Source organism: Acinonyx jubatus, chromosome D1 (assembly GCF_027475565.1).
Source record: "Acinonyx jubatus isolate Ajub_Pintada_27869175 chromosome D1, VMU_Ajub_asm_v1.0, whole genome shotgun sequence".
Classification (NCBI taxonomy): Eukaryota; Metazoa; Chordata; class Mammalia; order Carnivora; family Felidae; genus Acinonyx; species Acinonyx jubatus.
Window position 1 is genome coordinate 48,004,926 of NC_069390.1, and position 21,465 is coordinate 48,026,390.

At 34.2% G+C, this 21,465-nt stretch overlaps 1 protein-coding gene across 2 annotated transcripts in view; it reads left to right on the top strand.

Moving 5' to 3' along the window:
* The window catches only part of SBF2 (SET binding factor 2), a 479,646-nt gene that overhangs the window by 213,156 nt on the left and 245,025 nt on the right, over positions 1 to 21,465 (top strand). For both annotated transcript variants that reach the window (XM_027073170.2, XM_027073171.2), the window contains exons 3-5: positions 639 to 776; positions 17,407 to 17,529; positions 19,282 to 19,392. In XM_027073170.2, coding sequence (XP_026928971.1) covers positions 639 to 776; positions 17,407 to 17,529; positions 19,282 to 19,392 — 372 coding nt within the window. The remainder of the gene's footprint in view (positions 1 to 638; positions 777 to 17,406; positions 17,530 to 19,281; positions 19,393 to 21,465) is intronic.

Sequence of the window (21,465 nt, forward strand, 5' to 3'; positions counted from 1 at the left end):
TTGATTTAAAAATATTTTTTAATTTCTTTTGAGATTTTGTCTTTGACCCGTGTGTTATTTAGAAGTGTGTTGTTTAATCTTCAAATTTTGGGGGAATTTTTCAGCTATCTTTCTGTTACGAGTTCAGTTCTGTTGTGGTCTAAGAGCATACATTGTATGATTTCTATTCTTTTAAATACATGTAAATAGCCTATAATGTGGCTTATCTTGATGAATAAGATATCTTTTTCATTGAATTGAATTGAAGACTCTTAGATTGATGAAGGAATTTTGAAATAATTCTGTTTCCTACCAGCAATAGATACTTAGCTCTTTATCTTCAACTCATTTCATGATTTGTTCTGAAGTGGGCAAGTTTTTCATTTATGTGATTTGTTCCTACATATGCTAATCTATGTCTCAGAACGAGGGGCATCTGTGGAAAATCTAGGGGCTGTCCTCATAAAATGTATATGTACATTAGATAAAGTGTTCTACGTTATAAATCTACTTTTAAAAATACAGTGGCTGAGATAACATATCACATTAGCTGGAAATTTTTTTACAATGGGGTGATATGTAACATTTCAGAAAGATTTATAAATAATAAATTTTCATTATGCTTTTAAAATGTGACAATTTTTTTCTATTCCCTTTAGTTTTGTCAACCTGGTGGGTGGCAGCTGTCCAGAGAGAGGAAGCAGCCAACATTTTTTGTGGTGGTCCTGACAGATATTGACTCAGATCGACATTACTGCTCATGCCTAACCTTCTATGAGGCAGAAATCAATCTACAGGTACAACCACTCTTCTAGGCAAACTACAAATGAACAACATTTAAGAATCTTTTTTTTAATGCCATATTTGTTTTTGTTAAACTGTAAGTTTAAGTTCTTTGGGCTACTTTAAAAAGACTGAGGTACTAAACTGTTGGAGAAGAGAGAAAGAAAGTATACTTTGTTTTCTTTTATTTTTTTTAATCATTTTTTTAAATGTTTATTTATTTTTGAAAGACAGAGACACAGAGTGTGAGCATGGGAGGGGCAAAGAGAGGGAGACACAGAATCTGAAGCAGGCTCTAGGCTCTGAGCTGTCAGCACAGAGCCCTATGCAGGGCTTGAACTCACGAACTGTGAGATCATGACCTGAGCTGACGTCAGATGCTTAACTGACTGAGCCACCCAGGCTCCCCTTAATTGTTTTCCTTTAAAATATTGATCAGAATCTGAATATTTCTAATAATAGCATATTCATGAATTGGTGTATTAAGAAGATGTATATCCCCTCATGTAGAAGGTGTGATTTTTTCTCTCCTTTTCCTGAGCAATCTTTCACAGAATGTAAAGCATTTAATCAGAATGTTCATAAATCACCTATCACAATGCTTGATATTATTTTTTAAACACCCAAGTAAATGTCAACTCATTATTGTTAATGGCGGGAGTATCAACATGACTGAAATTCATAGGCTAGACCATTGAAACAAGAAATACTAGGTTTCTCAAAAAGTATTTGTTGGGGTTCTTACTTTCAGACAACTGGACCTACTTTCTCTATGCATAAAAGGATTTATGACAATGAATTGCAGAGGTTATGTAATTTCATGGGTAAGAAATAAACAGGGAACCAACTTTGGATACTAGGAATTTCCTGGTTTGAGTCTATTTTAGTAGATACTTTTTCTCCCATTGACCACTTGTCACTTACAATGTTGGGTACTAGACAATATAACCTTTATATGTTACCCTAAAAATCTAATGTCATGTACAGCTTGTTTCACTATCTTACACTGGTGACTTCTGCTTTCTCATATGTGTTGTTTCCTTGTGGACATCAAGTTGCATACAGATCCCACCCCCCTGCAAAGGAATCAGAAAAACTCTTTGTTGTTATGTGTTTGTTTATTTTGATTTCAAAGCTCTATAGTACAAGAAGGAAACTATAAAAAGGTTCAGAGGATATTGACGGAGCCAGTCAGCATTATCTGCAGTACTTTCTGCTACATGCAGGTGAATGAGTATCACTGCCATGGAAAAGGACTGGCTTTTCTAAAATGGCCTCACAAAAGAGCATTTGTCATTTGGGTTACTTTAATTAAACCCTAATATCTGACTTTTCTAGATGCAGAAATCTGATTTTGCAGTACAAGAGAAGATAAATCATCTTTCCTGACACAGACTCACATTATCCACATTCATTAGACTGATGTATTAAAACCAGCTTGCTAGTTTATTAAGTTACAGTGATAAATTAAAAGATTACATAGAACAAAATATGCATCACATATTATCAATACATTCTTTCTTTGTTGTCAGATCATTGTGGGAAGCCATATCAAAATCTGAAGCATTTTGGCGTGGAATCAAACTAAGGAATACTTTATGCCAAATATTTAAAAAAAATTTTTTTTAATGTTTATTTATTTTTGATAGAGAGACAGAGTGTGAGCAGGGGAGGAGCAGAAAAAGAGGGAGACACAGAATCTGAAGCAGGCTCCAGACTCTGAGCTGTCAGCACAGAGCCCGATGCGGGGCTCGAACTCACAAACCGTGAGATCATATCCTGAGCTGAAGTAGGACGCTTATTGACTGAGCCACCTGGGCACCCCATGTCAAATATTTAATGCTTGCTAGACTAACATAACCCATTGTTTCTATTTGAAATTAGCCCATTGTTTCTATGTTGTCAATGGGGACAGAAAACTTAGAAGTTGATGACAATAGCCATTTCTGTTTTGGATAGTGTTTGAGTGGATGTTGTTGACAGATAACTAATCATATTCCCATTTTTGATCAATTCAGTTTAAAAGTATTCTCCAGCCAAGAGCTTACCTATGTCTTTTAGGTGACCTTTCATTTTTATGTTGATCTTTGGAATTTAAGTTGGTTCTGAGAATGCAGTAGCAGTATTTTATTTTATTTCCGTATTCTTGACAGTACCTCTTTACAACTCCCTAGAATTGTCCAATGAAACTGATTATTTAAGTCTTCCTCCTTGCTCCTTCATTACAAACCCTTCTTGCCCCAAAATAACTGACAGAAAAGTAATACATTAAGACAGTGTAGGGGGGTCCTGCACTGTCTATGGTGACATAGCAAACTCCTGAAATCAGTTCCTCCCGCATCTACAGCTACATGGAGTGATTCCCTCTGAAAGAAATCTAGAAATGAGTTTAGCAACTCACATTTTGCAAACAAGAAAATACCCATACTGAAATAAGTAGGAAAATCTGAGACAAACTCTCACCATAAACCCTACCCCTGGCATAGCAACATGAGATTGGGAAGGAATTTACAACTATTAGCATTTTCCTGAGTCGTAAAGGATTTGGACCCAATATCTAGCCTCAACTTTAAAGACTAGTACTGAGGGATGGACACCCAAAACACCTAACTTTGGAAAATAATGGGTCTTATGTCCCTGAGACCCATCAACTATAGCAAACAAAGAAAGAGTTCTTAACAGGTTCATAAGAATTCACTGTGTCTGTGCCCCTACGACTCAGCATGGAAAGAACAGGGAGAAATGCCCACCTCTCGGTCTTTCCTTGAAAGAGTCCTGTTTGCATACTTTAAAAGCTGCCTTAGGGTCAGGTCTCTAATTTAGCATATTTCTAGGGGCCGTACTGGAGACCAAGGAAGCTAGCAGGTACCATCTCTGTGTTGTCTCTCTGGCCCACTTTACTTTACCAGTTTCTCTCTGGAAAGAACTTATGCACATGTCTGGAACTTCAGATTTGCAGTTGCTGCCCAAGGAATGCACCCTTTTAATCTCCTGGCTCTGGTGGTCAGCAGAGCTTAAAGCTGTCAACTCCTACAGGACTGTAGCAAAGAAAGAAAGTTCTTAACTGGCCATCTCCACCCAGGAGTCAGTGAGAAGGAGCAGAGAGAAACACCCATCTCCAAGTCTTTCAATGGAAGAGGTATATTTGCATACATTAAGGTTGCTTCCTGAGAGTCTGGCTTTCAGTCAGTCTGAATCTAGTTGCTGAGGTCCTTCTCTTTGGGACAATGAAAGGTCTTGGCACACCCTCAACTACAGGAAGCACTAAGAATAAGGTAGGCTGTTTGTGGACAATTACAAAGATTTGAGAGACAGCCAAGAGCTACGGCAAGATTAAATGATAAGATTCATCCTCCTACAAGAGGCCACTTCTTCAAGACTAGGAGAGGTGGCTGTTTAATTGAATACATAGAAACTAACAAAGAGAGTCAAGAAAGTGGAGAGACAGAAGAATATGTTCCAAACTAAAGAACAAGATAAAACTCAGAAAAAGGAGAAATGGAGATAAGAGATTTATCTGATCAAGAGTTCAAAATAATGATCATAAAGATGCTCACTTAGCTCTTAGCTCAGGAGAAGAATGAATGAACAAGGGTAGAATTTTAACAAACAAAACTTAAGAAAGAACCAATAAAAGTCAGAGCTGAAGCATATAATAACTGCATTGAAATGTACCATAATGGGATTTAACAGCAGACTAGATGAAGGAGAAAAAGGGATCAGTGAACTTGAGGACAGGGCAGTGGAAATCACCCAATCAAAAAAGCAAAAATGAAAAAAGAATGAAAAAGAGTAAACATAGCTTTAAGCATTTAAATGACACATTAAGTAGGCCGATGTTCGTGATTTAGGTATTCCAGAAAGAGAAGAGAGAGAGAAAGAGGAAGAAAACTTATTTGAAGAAGTAATGGCTAAAACCTTTCCTAACATGGGGAAGGAAACAGACACACAGATCCTTAAAGCCCATAGAGTTCTAATAAAGATGAACTCAAAGAGACTAGCACCAAGATACATTATAATTGAAGTGTCAAGAGGTGAGGACAAGAGAAAAGCAACTTGTTCATAAAAGGAAACCCCCATACTTATGAGCAGATTTCTCAGCAGAAACTTTGTGGGATACTAGGGAGTGTCAAGATACAGTCAATCTAACATATTCCACCTGACAAAAATGTCCTTCAGAATTGAAAGAGAAATAAACAGTTTTCCATACAAGCAAAAGCTAAAGGGGTTCATCACCACTAGACTGGCTTTATAAGAAATATTAAAAAGAGTTCTTTAAGCCTAAATGAAAGGTACTAATTAGTAACAGGAAAACATATTAAAGTATAAATCTTACTTGTAAAAAATATCTAATGTTGTAAAAGATGGTGGGTTAATCACTTATAAAGCTTAGTATGAAGGGACCAAAAGACAAAAGTAGTAAAAATAACTGTAACTACAAAAATTTGTTAATGGATACACATGATCAAAAAGATATAAATTATGGCATCAAAAACTTAGATTAGGTGAGGGAGATATAAAATGTAGAGCATAGAATATATTCTAATGTAAACTGTTATCAACTTAAAATAGACTGTTATAAATTGTTTTATGTAAACCTCATGGTAACCACAAGCAAAAACCTATAGTAGATACACTAAAAATGAAGATAAAGGAATCTAAGCATACCACTACAGAAAACATGAAATCACAAAGGAAGAGAGTAAGAGAGGAAGGAGGAAACAACAGATTACAAAATATCCATAAAACAAGGAACAAAATGGCATTAGTAAATATAAACTGATCACTAATTACTTTAAATATAGACAAATTAAATTCTCCAATCCAGAGACTTAGAGTGGCTAAAAGGATTTAAAAAATAAGACCCAACTAAATGCTACCCACCAGAGACTTTAGCTTTAAGGATAGACACAGACTGAAAGTGAAGGGGTAGAAGAAAATATCTCCTGCAAATGGAAACCAAAGGAAAGCTACAGTAGCTATACTTGTCAGACAGAATAGACTTTAATCTAAAAACTCTCATAATAGACAAAGAAGGTGATTATATAATGATAAAGTAGTCAACTCATCAAGAGGATATAACAATTGTAAATATTTATATACCCAACAGCAGAGCAGCTAAGTAAATATAATATTTGCTTGTGTTCTTTACGGATCTACCTTTTTTGTCCTCCAGTATAGGATGCAGTTCACAATCACATACAGCTTTTAATTATCATTTCTCTTTGTTTCTTTTTATCTGGAATAGTTGATCACCCTTTCTTTGCCTTGTGACATTGACATTTTTGAATAATGCAGGTCCCATGGCCTCTTTTAATAGGCTGTCCATTATTGTGTGTTTTTTCTGATGTCTCTCATCTTTAGATTCAGGTTATACATCAGCAGTTGGATTATTGCCAACAATTGAAATACTGTGTGTTCCTTATATTGGTTTCCATTGGTGTCCATGTTAATTTTGGTAACTTGGTCAGGTGATTGTCAGATATTTCCATTGTCTAGTTGTTGTCTTTTGTCTTGCAACTAAAATGCCATCTGTGGGAAGATACTTTGAGACTATGCAAATATTCTATTACTCATTAATCATGCCCACCCCTAGATTTAGCATTAGTGATGATTCTTGCCTGTTCCAATTTTTATTTTGATGGCTGCAAAATGATTCTTACCCCCACACACCCTCTACCTTTACCAGTTGGTAGTTGACATTTTGCACTAAGCAAGAGCTTTCCTGTCTTGTCTATCTGAGCTAGAGACTCACTTACTCCACTTTCTTTTTTCTTCAATACTATTTAATTAATGGTTTTCATTGTCTTATTGCACAAATTGTCATAGATTTGTACCCTTCAGGTTGGTTCCTGTATTCTTTTGATAAGGCCCCAGCATTTTTTAAGGCATTTTTTTTTTAACTCTTTATCGTAACAAGCTGATCCAGGCTCATCATATTCTTCCCTGCCCTTGGCCTTGAAATCAGCCATTTTCCCAAGGATCCCTGGCTAATTTGAGTAGAGAATAACATTAGAAATCAAGATGTAGGTTCTTATGTATTTGGAATCAGTGTTTAAAAAGTTTTTTTTCTTTTTAAGTTCAGATATTTTTTCATTTTCCATTTTAAGTGAATGAAATATTATAATTTATTTAGTTTTATAGTCAACTTACAGAAGGTTAGATTCTGCTTCTTATGAGTTTTCCCAAGATTCTGAAAATAAAAATAAGTTGTAAGAGTTCTGGCTCCTATAGAATTACACTTAGGTAGTTAGGTATTAGCCAGAATTGTATGACAGCTTTTCTGTGCTCACCAAAGAAAGTTAATGTTTTTTGGAATTGGTCTAAAAAAATGGCATGGACAATGAGGTAGGATTTTTAAAAATAATATTAAAACTCAGATGATGTTCCTTTTAGGTCATCATTAATGTTTTTCCCATTTTTGGTGTGAAGTTAACTATGTTCTTTTTTAAAAATGTGTTTTTCTTCTGTTACTGGATCATATCATCAGTTCAAAAATAGATCTTTTTAATTCTCATTTGGTCTGAATTACTTCAGACCAAATATACTATGACACATTATTTGGAAACCTGAAGAGGAGGAACTTAGGGACACATCATCCAAAGTATAATTGTGCAACTTTAAAAATGTTGGCTCTTATCTTTCCAAGATACAGTAATACTATCAGTAATCACAAGCAAAACCTTTTCATTAAACTTTCGAAAATGGGTTCCCAAAATTATTTGACTAAATATAATTGTAGATTTTTTTCAGGGATGAGTAAAATACAACAGATGTAAGGTTGCTTTATATTACTTCTCTAAAAAATGATAGACCTGTCTAAATTTTTTATTTAGTTGTATCATTTTAAAGTATTTTTAGTGGGTTGAAAAATGTGTTTATGAACCAATAATAATGATGCAATTTACAGTAAAGACATTTGGCATGTCAGCAAATAAATTGTCATCAAAGAAAGGGAGGGGGAAATGATTGAGGGTACACTGGAGAAGTAAGATGAGGAATAAAGAAGGAGTACATAGAAGGAATAGGATTTGTTTCTTCATCTCAATTGGCTTAACAATCTAGTGTGAGGCAAAATCAAAATTTAAATATAAAGATACTCCAAAGTACCTATGTTAAGCACTGATTCAATGATAGACTTAATAATTAAAGACAGGGCAGTGGAAATAAGTCTTACCGAGTTTCAAGGATTCAGTGGCCTTTTAGAAAACAAGAGCTAAGGAAAGCTTAGAGTAAAGGAAATGGAGCAGTCCAGGCAAAAAGCTTATGGATAGGAAAAAAGATTATAGTGTTTATGATACATTGAAGGGCTTATCATGTTCCAGGAACTATGCTAAAAGTTTTATAGCACTTTTATTCCATTTTATTTAATTCACATGTAGTTTATTTTATTCTTACAAGAACAGCACTTGGTAAGTTTTAACGTTCCAATTTTATGGATGAGGCTAAAAGACTTACCCAGGGACATTAAAGTACTAAGTCAAAAAGCTTGAATCTGTCTGTCTCCAAAGACCAAATACCAATATCAAATACTAAAGCATCTATTACAAGGCTGCAAAAATTATATCAGTGTGTTATTGGTTCAAGAAGAATTGTCAAGAATAAGACCAGAACTGGTCTTATTATTTATTATCAATATATGACTATGGAAACATTCATTACAAATGAATGGAGTTTGTACATTTTAACAAGTGTTATTTAAATAGTTATTGAACTTTGTGAGAAAAAAATAAATTGAAATGCTCATAGTAAAATACAATTCCAAATGATTGAGTAATTTATTTGGAAAAATGAAGTAATAAAAATGGATTTCTAAACTGATCTCTTATTGGCAAAACTTGGAGCAGTAGGGGAAATCACATAAAACATTCAATAGATTTATCTGAAGAATAGACTAGTCATTTTTTCTTTTTTTCTCTTTTCCCTTTCCTGGTTATCAAGCTACTAAATTGTGCTTATTGTAGAAAATTTAGAACATATTGGGAGAAAAGTAAGACAACAGAAAAAAAATTACAGTTTGATATATTTTGTTTCAATATTAAGGGTTTTTTAAAAACTAAAACTCTATGTAGATCTAATTAATGTCTACACATTAATTGACCATATGGATGTAGTATACTTGATCCATCTCCTAATAGGCATTTAGTTCCCCTTTTGTCAATATCATGAATAACACTGTGATGAATATCTCTTTGGAATAATCTTGATTCTGCCAAGGAGGGTTTGTCCGTGATTATCTATCTCACTGAATTAGAAATTACAAATAGAGAAAGTGAGAAGTGGGTTTGCTAGTAATACAGTCAGCATTATACTTGATAGTATCTAGAGACTAATCCTCAGACCTCATTCAACAAAGAGAGTCTAGTGAAAAGTAGCATAAGTAACAATTCAGACAGTGATCAAAATTGAGGGACATACATCCTGAGTTTCTAATGTTTGTTTGATAATTTGCAGCATATGCAATTATCCACATAGGATTCTTGATATAGTAGGAATGGTGGAGATTATGCCTTTTGTGAAAGGGTCCTATCTCCATCCTTTCCCCCTTTTATTTTATTTTTTTTTTCCAACGTTTATTTTTGGGACAGAGACAGAGCATGAACGGGGGAAGGGCAGAGAGAGAGAGGGAGACACAGAATCAGAAACAGGCTCCAGGCTCTGAGCCATCAGCCATCAGCCCAGAGCCTGATGCGGGGCTCGAACTCCCGGACCGCGAGATCGTGACCTGGTTGAAGTCGGACGCTTAACTGACTGCGCCACCCAGGCGCCCCCCCCCCCTTTTAAAATGAGAATTGCTTAATGGACAGAATGCTGAATCTTAACAGTCTCCCTGACATCCATCGCAGATACATTCTGTAGGGAAAACATTTCACTTAATTAGATATGATTGATTGGTGTTATATGCTTAAAATAGTATGAGACATTAAAACAACAGGAGAAGCTTTTGAGAACAGGCTCCTAAAGTCCTTCAACATTAAATCCCTTTTCTTAAATTTTGACAGTTTTACACTAGGAAAGGCTGCAGCAAGAACTGTTATTGCTATTTCAGTTTAACATAAGGATTATTACATGCAAATATACTTAATGGAAAATAGTGTGAACGTCTTTCCAAATTTACAGTTTAACTTTTTGTATGTCATCTGTTCTAAACAGTTTCTTTAAACTAGCACCTATTTCTTTTAAAGGTTGTATATGAGTACAAGACATTGGAAAGAGAAAACTAGCCCAAGAGTTATAAGACTTGACTTATTAATTCTCATTGTACCTTTAATGAGCTGTATGATCATGGCAAGTAATTTCATGTCTCTGGGCATGAGATTGCTTGTTTGTAAAATAAAGTAGATACCTTCTAGTACTATAGTGTTTTTATTATTCTATCATATTAATAACTACATCTGATTTTATTTTATTTTTTATATTAATTTTTTTTAATGTTTATTTAGTTTTGAGAGACAGAGTGCAAGTGGGGGAGAGGCAGAAAGAGAGGGAGACACAGAATCTGAAGCAGGCTTCAGGCTCTGAGCTGTCAGCACAGAGCCTGATGCAGGGCTTGAACCGATGAACTGTGAGATCATGACCTGAGCCGAAGTCAGATGCTTAACTGACTAAGCCACCCAAGCGCTCCAGGCACATCTGATTTTAAAGATACATTTTAATTTTTCTCATAGTAGATACAAAGTTTCTACCCAAATTATGATCCACAGGATACTATTCTTAGTCATCTGAATAAGGCATACTTTTTAGACCACTATGTTCAATATAACCATATGTCCTATATCTTTATGGAATGTTTCAGTATGCCATGTTACATGATCATTAAGGTTTCAACATGTGTTCTTTGAGAAAATAAAGCTGAAATCTTGAGTCTTTGTGCTCACCATATAAACTTCTAAATTAGGGATTCCATGGAAGTACATTTTATTTAACCTATGAAATTGTAAGCTTAATTTCTATGATCATATAACTCACCAAATAATATTAATATAATTTTTCATCTAAAAATGATATTTTATCATTTCTAATCTTTTTCGTCAATTTTCACATAGTGGGAAAGGACTTTGAAAAGAACCATTGACTTTGGTGGTTCACAAAATAATTTTCTTGAATTTATGAGAACGTAATTTTGAGTTGGTTAACCTATTAGAAAGGAAACAAACAAGAAGCTTATCTGTAGTTTCCCCACTTCATACAGAAGTTTGTACTCATTATCTCATTTTCTTCAGAGATAAGGTTTAGCTTAATAGTATTTCTCATAATGTTGATATTGTAAGTCAGTCCTAGATGTTCTTAGTCATTTTATAAGATACACCAGAGAATTCTTGAGTACTATCTAACAGTTGATTTGAGTTAATTATGTCTTGGGGATAAAAGATGAACATATTTCAGTGCCAGTGACCATATTCTTCAGTTTATGATGATTAATTTATTAACTGTGATTTATTCACTATATATTAACTGGAGGGTAAAAGGTGTTTTAAAGAAGATATGCAATAAGAATTACTGAAATAAAAGATGCCAAAAGGTAAAACTTCAATAAATTATCATTCTCATGTTTCTTATATTAAAAAGTATATTATAAATTATGTTACCAACTAATAGTGTGAACATAGGAAATGAATTTTAGTTAAGTATGCCTAGCTTAAAAATTTAGTGGTTAGCTCATATTTTTAAAGGTTATATAAGAACTAAAATTAGGAAAATGAAATAGGCAGGATAGATAAATACTACAATTCAAGCTGGTATGTACATAGTATACTGCCTTTTTTTTTTTAACATTTATTTATTATTGAGAGAGAGAAAGCATGAGCATGGGAGGGGCAGACACAGAATCTGAAGCAAGCTCCAGGCTCTGAGCTGTCAGCACAGACCCGACGCGGAGCTTGAACTCACAAACTGCGAGATCATGACCTGAGCCGAAGTCAGACGCTTAATCGACTGAGCTGCCCAGGCACCCCAGAATACTGCCTTTTTCTAAGGCATTTTCTTTGGATGCTTTGACTTGTCTCATTGTTGGATTTCTTCTTTTCCCTTTCCCTTTCCCTCTGACTGTCCTATTTATTAAGTTCCAGCTCACTATTGTGGACCTCACTGATTTCCCTTCTCAGAGTTTCTCAACACTGTAAATATGAACTTCAAAATGTTACAATTTTGTTTTGCACTTATTACTGTTATTTCACCTGTGTTGGTTTTAGCACTTAAGCTAGATTATAAATTTCCTGACACAAAGAACTGCACCTTATCCTTCTGTGACACATGCTATGTGTCCAGCCACTTAGTAAATGTTTAATAAATAAACACATACTGATACATTACTATTTACTTTTTAAAACTTTAAACTTTTTGTTATAAAGATAATGCAAGAGTAAACATTTTAGCAAATTATTTTTCTCTGGATATGCACATATTTTTATATGGTATGTGAAAACCGTAATCCCATGACCCAGAGACAAATGCTAAGACAAATGCTAGTCTTTTGGTATATAACCTTCCAGGCCTTTTCTCCTCCATATTAAAAATGTAAACGTATTTAACACAAAATACACACACACACACACACACACACACACACACACACAAACACACTGTATACTACTTTTTTAAAGTTTATTTATTTTGAGAGAGAGAGGGTGAGAGTGAGCAGGGGAGAGAAAAAGAGAGAGAGAGGGAGGGAGGGAGGGAGAGAGCGAGAGTGAGAGAGAGAGAGAGAGAGAATGAGTGAGAGAATCCCAAGTAGGCTCTGCACTGTCATTGCAGAACCAGTTGTTGGTCTTGATCTAATGACCAGCGCCGAAATCAAGAGTTGGATGCTTACCTGACTGAGCCACCCAGGTGCTCCTCCTTTTATCCTTTTTTAAGCAGAATATTTAAAGAAATACTGTAGGAAGAGTTTTAGTGTGAAATACTATTGTTGAAAATGAGCTTGGCACATTTTGGATATTGGATACAAGTCTTTTCAAGGTAGAAGAGACAGGAATCAAGCATCAAGAGTGCACAAAGATGAGGCTGACATATTCAACCTGAGTGAAAAGATGAACTTCCTAAATATTTTGAGTATGGAGTCATCCCATAAAATCAGTAATCTAATAATTTTTAGCATTTTTGTCTCAGGATACATTTAAAAAGCAATAGTGCTTTTGGGGAAAATTGATATGGTAAGTACTAATTTATCCCATGTTATTGAAGCACAGAGACTGTGACCTACATAGAACGTAAATTACGTAGAAGCTGGGAATCCCACTGGCACATGTAGTCCATGGTAAAAATAAGTAGGAAAAAAATCTATAAGTGGGCAAGTTGTAGCATGTGCTTATGGTGTGTATAAGAGATAAGGTGACCCTGCAAGTCATTGTGAGACAATTCAGTAAACTTAGTGTTTAAGATAAATTTGTATCTTTAATGGCATCTACTAGAATTAGGAATAATCTTAGGTTAGAAAAAGGCTTGCAAGTACTGTTCAGTGAGATAAAATATGTGAAAATGTTTTCTACTATAAAATATAAAATTTCAAAGCATTATTATAACATCTGTTACACTCATAGCCTGTTTTAAATTTCCTGCTTATTTTTAGATTTCTCACATCTTTTCAGCATGTGAAATACGTAATTGTTACACAAAAGATATTCTAGCTGCTGTAATGAATAAACAGTATTCCCTTAAATGATAAATTATTTATAGAAAAATTTTATCAAAACTACCACATTACTGTCTCTTGGAACAAACCTTATTTTAACCAGCAGTTTTGGGGTTTAAGTTTTTTTAGTACTACATTTTTAGTACTACATTTTGCTTTGAAAAGAGGAGTATGAATTTTCTCTAAACTTGTGACATTATATTCTCTTTTTTTGTAGAAACATTGTTTATTAATTATAATGAAGTATTTTAATAAGAATTTTGATATTTAATTCATAATTTGACTTAATAAAAACAATTAAGCAATAAATATTAAAAATAATTCCAGTCTTCCAACAGAGATTTGGAGAATTCAGTATTTTAAAAGGATGATGAAAGCTAGATTTAAGGAACACAAACACACACACACACACACACACACACACACACACACACACAAAACAGTCTTTGAAATTAAGCATGAAAACCTGGTGTATTATTATAGTATAAAATCACTAAGAGGGATAGTATATCAGTGTATTATAGTAAACTCAAAGTTATGATCATAAGTAGTAGAGCTTCATCATATTTTATTTCCTTGGGATTCATCTTTTATTAAAATATATAAGGAGTAAAGTTTGTATATAATTTCACTTTTGGGTTTTGGGTTTTTGTTGTTGTTTTTATTCTAAAGTATATCTTAATGATGACATAAGATATACTAGATATATATCCTCAGGTAAATATTGCCAGGTAATCTATAAGCAAAAAGTATAACCAAACTAAAATTAGAATTTGGTGCTTATTTACTTCAACCAGAAATCAGAAAATCTTAATATATTGCAAAATCTCTGATTAAAAAGATAAAATTATTACATAATATGGATGTTAATTGCCCTTAGTATTTTGCATTACGTTTTTTGGACATTTCTTTTTTTTTTATTTTATTTTTCAATATATGAAGTTTATTGTCAAATTGATTTCCATACAACACCCAGTGCTCATCCCAAAAGGTGCCCTCCTCAATACCCTGCATTACTTTTTGAGTTGAGATCTAATTACCATGCCATAAAATCCATCCTTTTAAAGTGTGCAATTTAGTCTTTTTAGTATATTAAAAAAAATTTTTTTTAACCATAGTACTGCATTTTGCTTTGAAAAGTGGAGTATGAATTTTTTCTAAACTTGTGACATTGTATACTTATAGGAGAGCTGTTAGAATTAAGAATAACAACATCTTATGATTTATAATACAGTTATGAAGTAAAAGCCAACCTCTGTAATAAAAAGTGATATAAATAAAAATGGAATTGTTTTTACTTAATACAGATTTACACTATACTGGCGCTTTTTTTCTTTTTTGTTAATAACTATTCCATTTAGTGAATGTTTAGTTAAAGAATAGCTTTAAGAAAAGACCAATGCATTCTATTTTGTGTTTTGGTCAAAGTACCAAAGTTAATGGTTATTTATTTGAAATGGTTATCTACTTAGTCAAGCTGACTTCTAATGGTACTCTAGGGCATTTATCACAATCTCATAAAATGGATAGCTTTATCTTTTTGAGGAATTTTAGTCGTTCTTTTGTCATTTCAAATTTGTTAGTAATCCATGAAGAATATGATTCATTATGTGTGGAAATATTTGGTAAATTCATATTCATCACATTTTTATTATTTCTAAGGATTTTAGAAACCAGCCAACCTTTTAGCTTTTGCTTTATAACAGATGAAAATCTTTCAAGAGCATAGGGACCTTATGACACATATAAAAAGTAAACAGATAGTTCCCTTTGGATATGTGCATTCCATAGACATCTAATACTTGATTATATTTCACTGTACTAGAAAATATACGAGCTCCAACGGAGATAGAAAATATAGTTTTTGGCCTCTATAAGTGAGGGGGGCGGGGGAGAGACTTTCCTTGGTGAACTAGCCAGAAAGTTATCCCAAGAAAATTCATTCCTGCATGTATGCAGTGAACAAAAATTAATAAAGTATCAGCCATGTGCCCAGCTCTTGTTTTAGGAACTGGGAAATTACTAGTGAACAAGACAGAAATCCTGGGCTTCATTAAGCATATTTTAGTGGAGGAGACAAACAAAAAACAAGATAAGCGTGGGGCACCTGAGTGGCTCAGTCGGTTAAGCATCCAACTTTGGCTCAGGTCATGATCTCCCAGTTTGTGAGTTCAAGCCCCACTTCGGGCTCAGAGCCTGGAGCCTACCTCGGATTCTGTGTCTTCCTCTCTCTCTGCCTGTTCCCCACTTGCACTCGCACTCTCTCTCAAAAATAAACATTAAAAAAAATTAAAAAAAAAACAAGATAAGTGAAATAGGTTAATATGTTGGATGGTAACAAGTGCCAAGGAGAAAAATAAAGCAAGGAAAGAAAATAGAGAATGTTAGTGAATTGGGATTTTAATTAGGGTGCCAGCAAAGTCTTAACAGATGAGAAGTCACTTGAACGAAGACCTAATGGAGATGAGGGAATTCATCATTAGAGTATCTGTGGGAAGAGTATTTCAGGAAAAGGAATAACAGACAGTGCTTAAGAGCCTTAGTTGGGAGCATGCCCAGCATGTTTGAAGAGCAACAAGGAAGCAAACTGGGGCTAAGGAGGAATAGGAGAGACTGAAGGAGATTGTTAAAATAATCCAGACAAGCAATGATGGTGGCTCATAATACTGTGGTAGGAGTGGAGGTGGTGAGCATTCAGGATTTGCTGACAGTTTGGATATGGGGCATGAAGGGAGAGGAATCCAGAGTTTTGATTTGCCAAATGGACAGGTAGGATTTCCATTAACTGAGACTCAATACTGTAGGAGGAATGGAGTTTGAGGAGAAAGATTGGAGCTATGGTTTGGACATGTTTAAGATACCTGTTAGTCATCTAAGTGGACAGGTCAAGCAGGCAATTGGATTTGGCATTTTGGGGAGAGGTTGGTGGGAGAAATGAGTTGGAGGATGTGTGATATATCGGTGAACTGTGCTAAGAATTAAAAGAAAAATAAGTAAAGGCAAGGCTTCAGGAAGCAAGACAGATTTTTGAGCTGCAAATTTGATTAATGGAAAAGAAAGAACATTCTAGTTAGGGAAAATGTCCTGGCATCTTAGAATATCATCTAGAAATTAATCTGAATGCTTTACTACCTTGTCTTTTTTTAAATTTTATTTATAAGTTTTATAGTGCATCATATAGTATAATGGAACAGTAGGTGCACAGGAAATACTTGTTGACACATAATGAGAACAAAAGTTTTCAAAGTTTATTTCATTAACCAGTATTTTTAGTCATTGTAATGTAGGGTATTTTTTTATTATAGATGTTTTTATTGTGCTAAAATGTACATGACATAGATTTGCCATTTTAACCATTATTAAGTGTACATTTCCATGGCAGTAAGTACATTCTGAAACTTAGTTTTGTGTAGAAAGATATTTTCTCTTCTCAAAAAAGTCAACATAGTTGCTTATGAGCAGAAGGAATTTAGAGCTGATTGGGTTTCACTTCTAAGAGCACTGAGCATTCTGTAAGCCTTAGAATCCTAAATGAGCATCACTTTTGTTTGAAAGATTGGTACAAGTAGAAAAACAAGAATTAAAATTAGTGCCTTCTAAAATAGATCTTTTCTTAAAAACTGACTCTCCATTTAAGTGAGTATCATTTTTAGTTGTTTGGGTCACTATCTAAAATAATGTTAATGTGTCTTCTTTACCTTTGATTCCCGATCTCACATAGAAACCAAATGCTCACATAAAGTTGTGGTATATATCTGGAGCATAAGGAGCTTTTCAAAATTGAAATAAGCATGGCTTCCTTTATAATTTCTTTGTCTACTTACTTGCTTCTTAGATTCCTGTTAAAGTATGTATCTTTATTTTTAGTTTGAGTTTTGTAAATTATATTATAAATTATATTTTATAAATAATTTTGGATTTTGTAAATTACATGAAAATGTGTGATATGTCTATCTTTTGTGAATTATAAATCTAGAAATTCTGTCTGTTCATTTCAGTGCATCTTTTTCTAGGGAGCAAAGAAGGAAGAGATTGAAGGTGAAGTGGAAGGGTCTGGTTTAATTCAGCCCGCAGAAGTATTTGCTCCCAAAAGCCTGGTGTTGGTATCCAGATTAGATTATCCAGAAATTTTTAGGGTAAAGAACTCATAGTTGTCACTATTGATTTGTATTATTGTGTGAATCTGCTTTGAGTGAATCATGGTAACAAGATTTTGTATTTAAAATATCTTTGAATTGATTTAGAGGTTCATCAATAAAATAAATGTAGTGTTAATAGAAAAAAATGTATTCATGTTGGATGAAATACATACCTAGATTAATGTAACTATTTAAACTTATAAGGATGTAGTGTTTATTTTTAAATAGATCCCATGGCTACTGACTCCAAAATTTATGAATCTAAAAGAAATCATTTGATTGCCTGTAGCAAATTTAAAATGTATTAGCAGTATAACAACTTTGTGTTTTTATTTACCTTCTTTTGAGGAGACCAGGCTCAGTAAATAGATTGAATATCTAAATCTCAAATAGTTTTGGTCTCCAACATAGCTTTAAAATATTGTTTACTTCCAGATATTGTCTCTTTGAGACACTCAGAATTTTTAAATGCAAAAAAAATTTTTTATACATTTAAGCTTTGAAAGAAGAGGGCTTACTTTTCTTATTTCAGTTGCTACCTTTAGTAATAGTAATGTTGATTATTGTCCGAAATCACAGATGTCTTTGGAAAATATATAAAATATACCTTAAAATTTCTGCGGCGCCTGGGTGGCTCAGTCAGTTAAGTGTCCGACTTTGGCTCAGGTATGATTTCACGGTTCGTGAGTTTGAGCCCCACGCCGGGTACTGTGCTGACAGCTCAGGGCCTCGAGCCTGCTTTGGATTCTGTGTGTGTCTCTCTCTGTTTCTCCCCTACTCGCACGGTCTCTCTCAAAAATAAATAAAGGTTTTTAAAAATTTAAAAATATACCTTAAAATTTCTGAAGGACTTGGGAAATTAATACATAATTTCTGGAAAACTTTTCCATATTCTTGAGATTATATATATTCTAGAAGAATTAACTTAGTGTCAAGATTTCAATGACAATGGGTAACTTCTAACAAATACTAATTTTTCTTTTTTTTTTTTAATGTTTATTTTTGGGAAAGAGAGAGACAAATACAGAGTACAAGTAGGGGAGGGGCAGAGAGAGAGTCACAGATTCTGAAGCAGGCTCCAGGCTCTGTGCTGTCAGCACAGAGTTCGATGCGGGGCTCAAACTCATGGACCACAATAATGACCTGAGCTGAAGTTGGACGCTTAACAGACCAAACCACCCAGGCATCCCTACTAATTTTTCATAGTCACAAATTTTAATAAACTGAAAGATTCATAAAGATTGCATTTTATCTTCCATTTTACCACCTACCTTCTTCTGAGCTTACAGTGTTAATTATATCTTGTCTCTATTTTGCTAACCTCTGATAATTTACAAAATTTTTTTCTGTAGAACAAATATTCTGAATTTATAAGAATCACAAAGCAATAACATTTTGAAATTTTTATCTTGAAGTTTGACTTTTTGCAAAGTAGGCTGAGACCACAACAGTTTTAAGCCCTACAAATTTGCTAGAGTGTTTATCTCAGCACAAACACCTGTTTTACAAATTATGTTTCTGCTTTTTATAAACTCATCGCAAAAGCTCATTTAGAGCTTCTGGTCGAGGAGGAAAATTTAATAAACTTAATAACATTTGCTGCTTAAAACTTATTCCATGGTCACTGTGGAATATACTTTACTGGTTTCAAAAAGAAATTTCCTTAAGAGCAGATGTCACAGCAATTTATTTTTTAATGCTTATTTTTTCCATGAAAAAGTAATCTCTTCTTTCATCTTCTCTTTGTAGGCTTGCCTAGGTTTGATCTACACTGTATATGTGGATAGTTTGAATGTCTCCTTGGAAAGTCTCATTGCAAACCTGTGTGCGTGCCTTGTCCCAGCGGCTGGAGGGTCTCAGGTAAATAGAATAAAAAGGGAGATGAAGAGGGCCTGTTCCTCTTCTCCTCTGCTCCAGTTAATTTAATTTTTGAAGAACAGAAAAAAATGGAATTCCTTAAATATTTTCATTTTAAAGAAGATCTTAGTTAAGCATTGTCCCTATGGTCTGCCTTCTAGAGACCCAAGATTCCATTCTCTTCTTAGGTCATAAGGTTAGTTTTAACACAGGGCTCACCTTTCACATAGCATAATTAGAAGTCATATTTTGTGTAACTTGAACTCTAGTTTACGTTTTCTTGGAAATATTCGTTTTAAGCTGAACATTTAAAATGTCTCCTTTCTACCTTTATTACTCCTCTATACAGCTGTGGCTCATTTCATTAACTTATATCAAAATGTTTTTTAGTGATAAAAATTAGAAAAACTCTAAACTACCTTTAGAAATATTAATGTTGATGACCATCCAAAATCACAAATCTTTTCCGGAAAGTATAAGCTATCCCTTAAAATTTCCCAAGGTTTTTGTCATATTTGAGCCTCATATGAGGACATTAAATTCTTTTACTGACATAAAAATTTCTCAGAGTAGTCATCTTGTTTGTCTTAAGATTTTAATTTTCATCTCTGCAGTCGAAAAATAAGAACCTGAGCTTTTATGCCTCAATGTTTCCAGGGCACCATAGTTAAAAAAAAAAAAAAGACTTCCTTCACTTATTTTGCTTATTCTTGTGTAATGTTGTGGAAGAGGACAGCCCTCTAAAAATTACATTTTTTATCCTCCTCAGTCTGACAGAGACGATACTTGCTATGAAACTGACATTTTTTTCCCTTGCCCTTTGTCTTTTTTTCAACGTTTTTTTTTTTTTCTTTATTTATTTTTGGGACAGAGAGAGACAGAGCATGAACAGGGGAGGGGCAGAGAGAGGGAGACACAGAATCGGAAACAGGCTCCAGGCTCCGAGCCATCAGCCCAGAGCCTGACGCGGGGCTCGAACTCACAGACCGCGAGATCGTGACCTGGCTGAAGTCGGATGCTTAACCGACTGCGCCACCTAGGCGCCCCCTTTTGTCTTTTTTTTAATACTAAATTTATTATCAAATTTGTTTCCATACAACACCCAGTGCTCATCCCAACAGGTGCCCTCCTCGATGCTCATCACCCACTTTCCTCTCTCTCCCACCCCCCCCATCAACCCTCAGTTCTTTCTCTTTTAACTCTTTGGTCTTACCTGGTGTCCTGTTACTCTTAAGTTTTTATCTTCTTGTCTTCCTCCTATTCCCTCCTCCCTCATTCTTCTTCCCTTACTACAAAGGCAGAATAGAAGATGTAAGTTTGGTTACAAATGAACCTAAACTTTAAAGCTGTGGAATTATTTTATGGAACTTTCTCATGTGGGATTTATTTTGACTTTATTATGTTAATTTATTTTTTAATTTAAAAAACTTTTTATTGTGGCTGCTAGACGTTTTAAAGTATTACATATGTGGTTCATGTTACATATTTTTTGTTTTCCAAGTTTTATTGACATATAATTGGCATAAAAATGTTGACTTTAATATTTTCTTATTTTTTAGTTAAGTATGATTGTCACTAATTTTTGTTTCTCCATTGTTATTAAATTTTCAGCTTTCTAATTACTGAATTTTCTCATACCATATTCATTTGGGCACAATGTAATTTGAATATTTTTGGTTTCATCGTTACTCTTGCATCTATTAATTGGATCTTATAGGCTCATCATTACTCTAAATTTGGACTTCAAAAAAAAGTTGTTTTTTTTTTTACATTTTTTATTTATTTATTTTATTTAAAAAAATTTTTTAACGTTTATTCATTTTTGAGAGACAGAGACAGAGCACAAGTGGGGGAAGGGCAGAGCGTCAGCACAGAGCCCGATGCGGGGCTCAAACTCAGGAACTGTGAGATCATGACCTGAGCCGAAGTTGGGCACTCAACCAACTGAGCCACCCAGGTGCCCCATATTTTTTATTTTTGAGAGAGAGAGAGAGAGAGAGAGAGAGAGACAGAGCACAAGTGGGGGAGGGGCAGAGAGAGAGTGAGACACAGAATCCGAAGCAGGCTCCAGGCCCT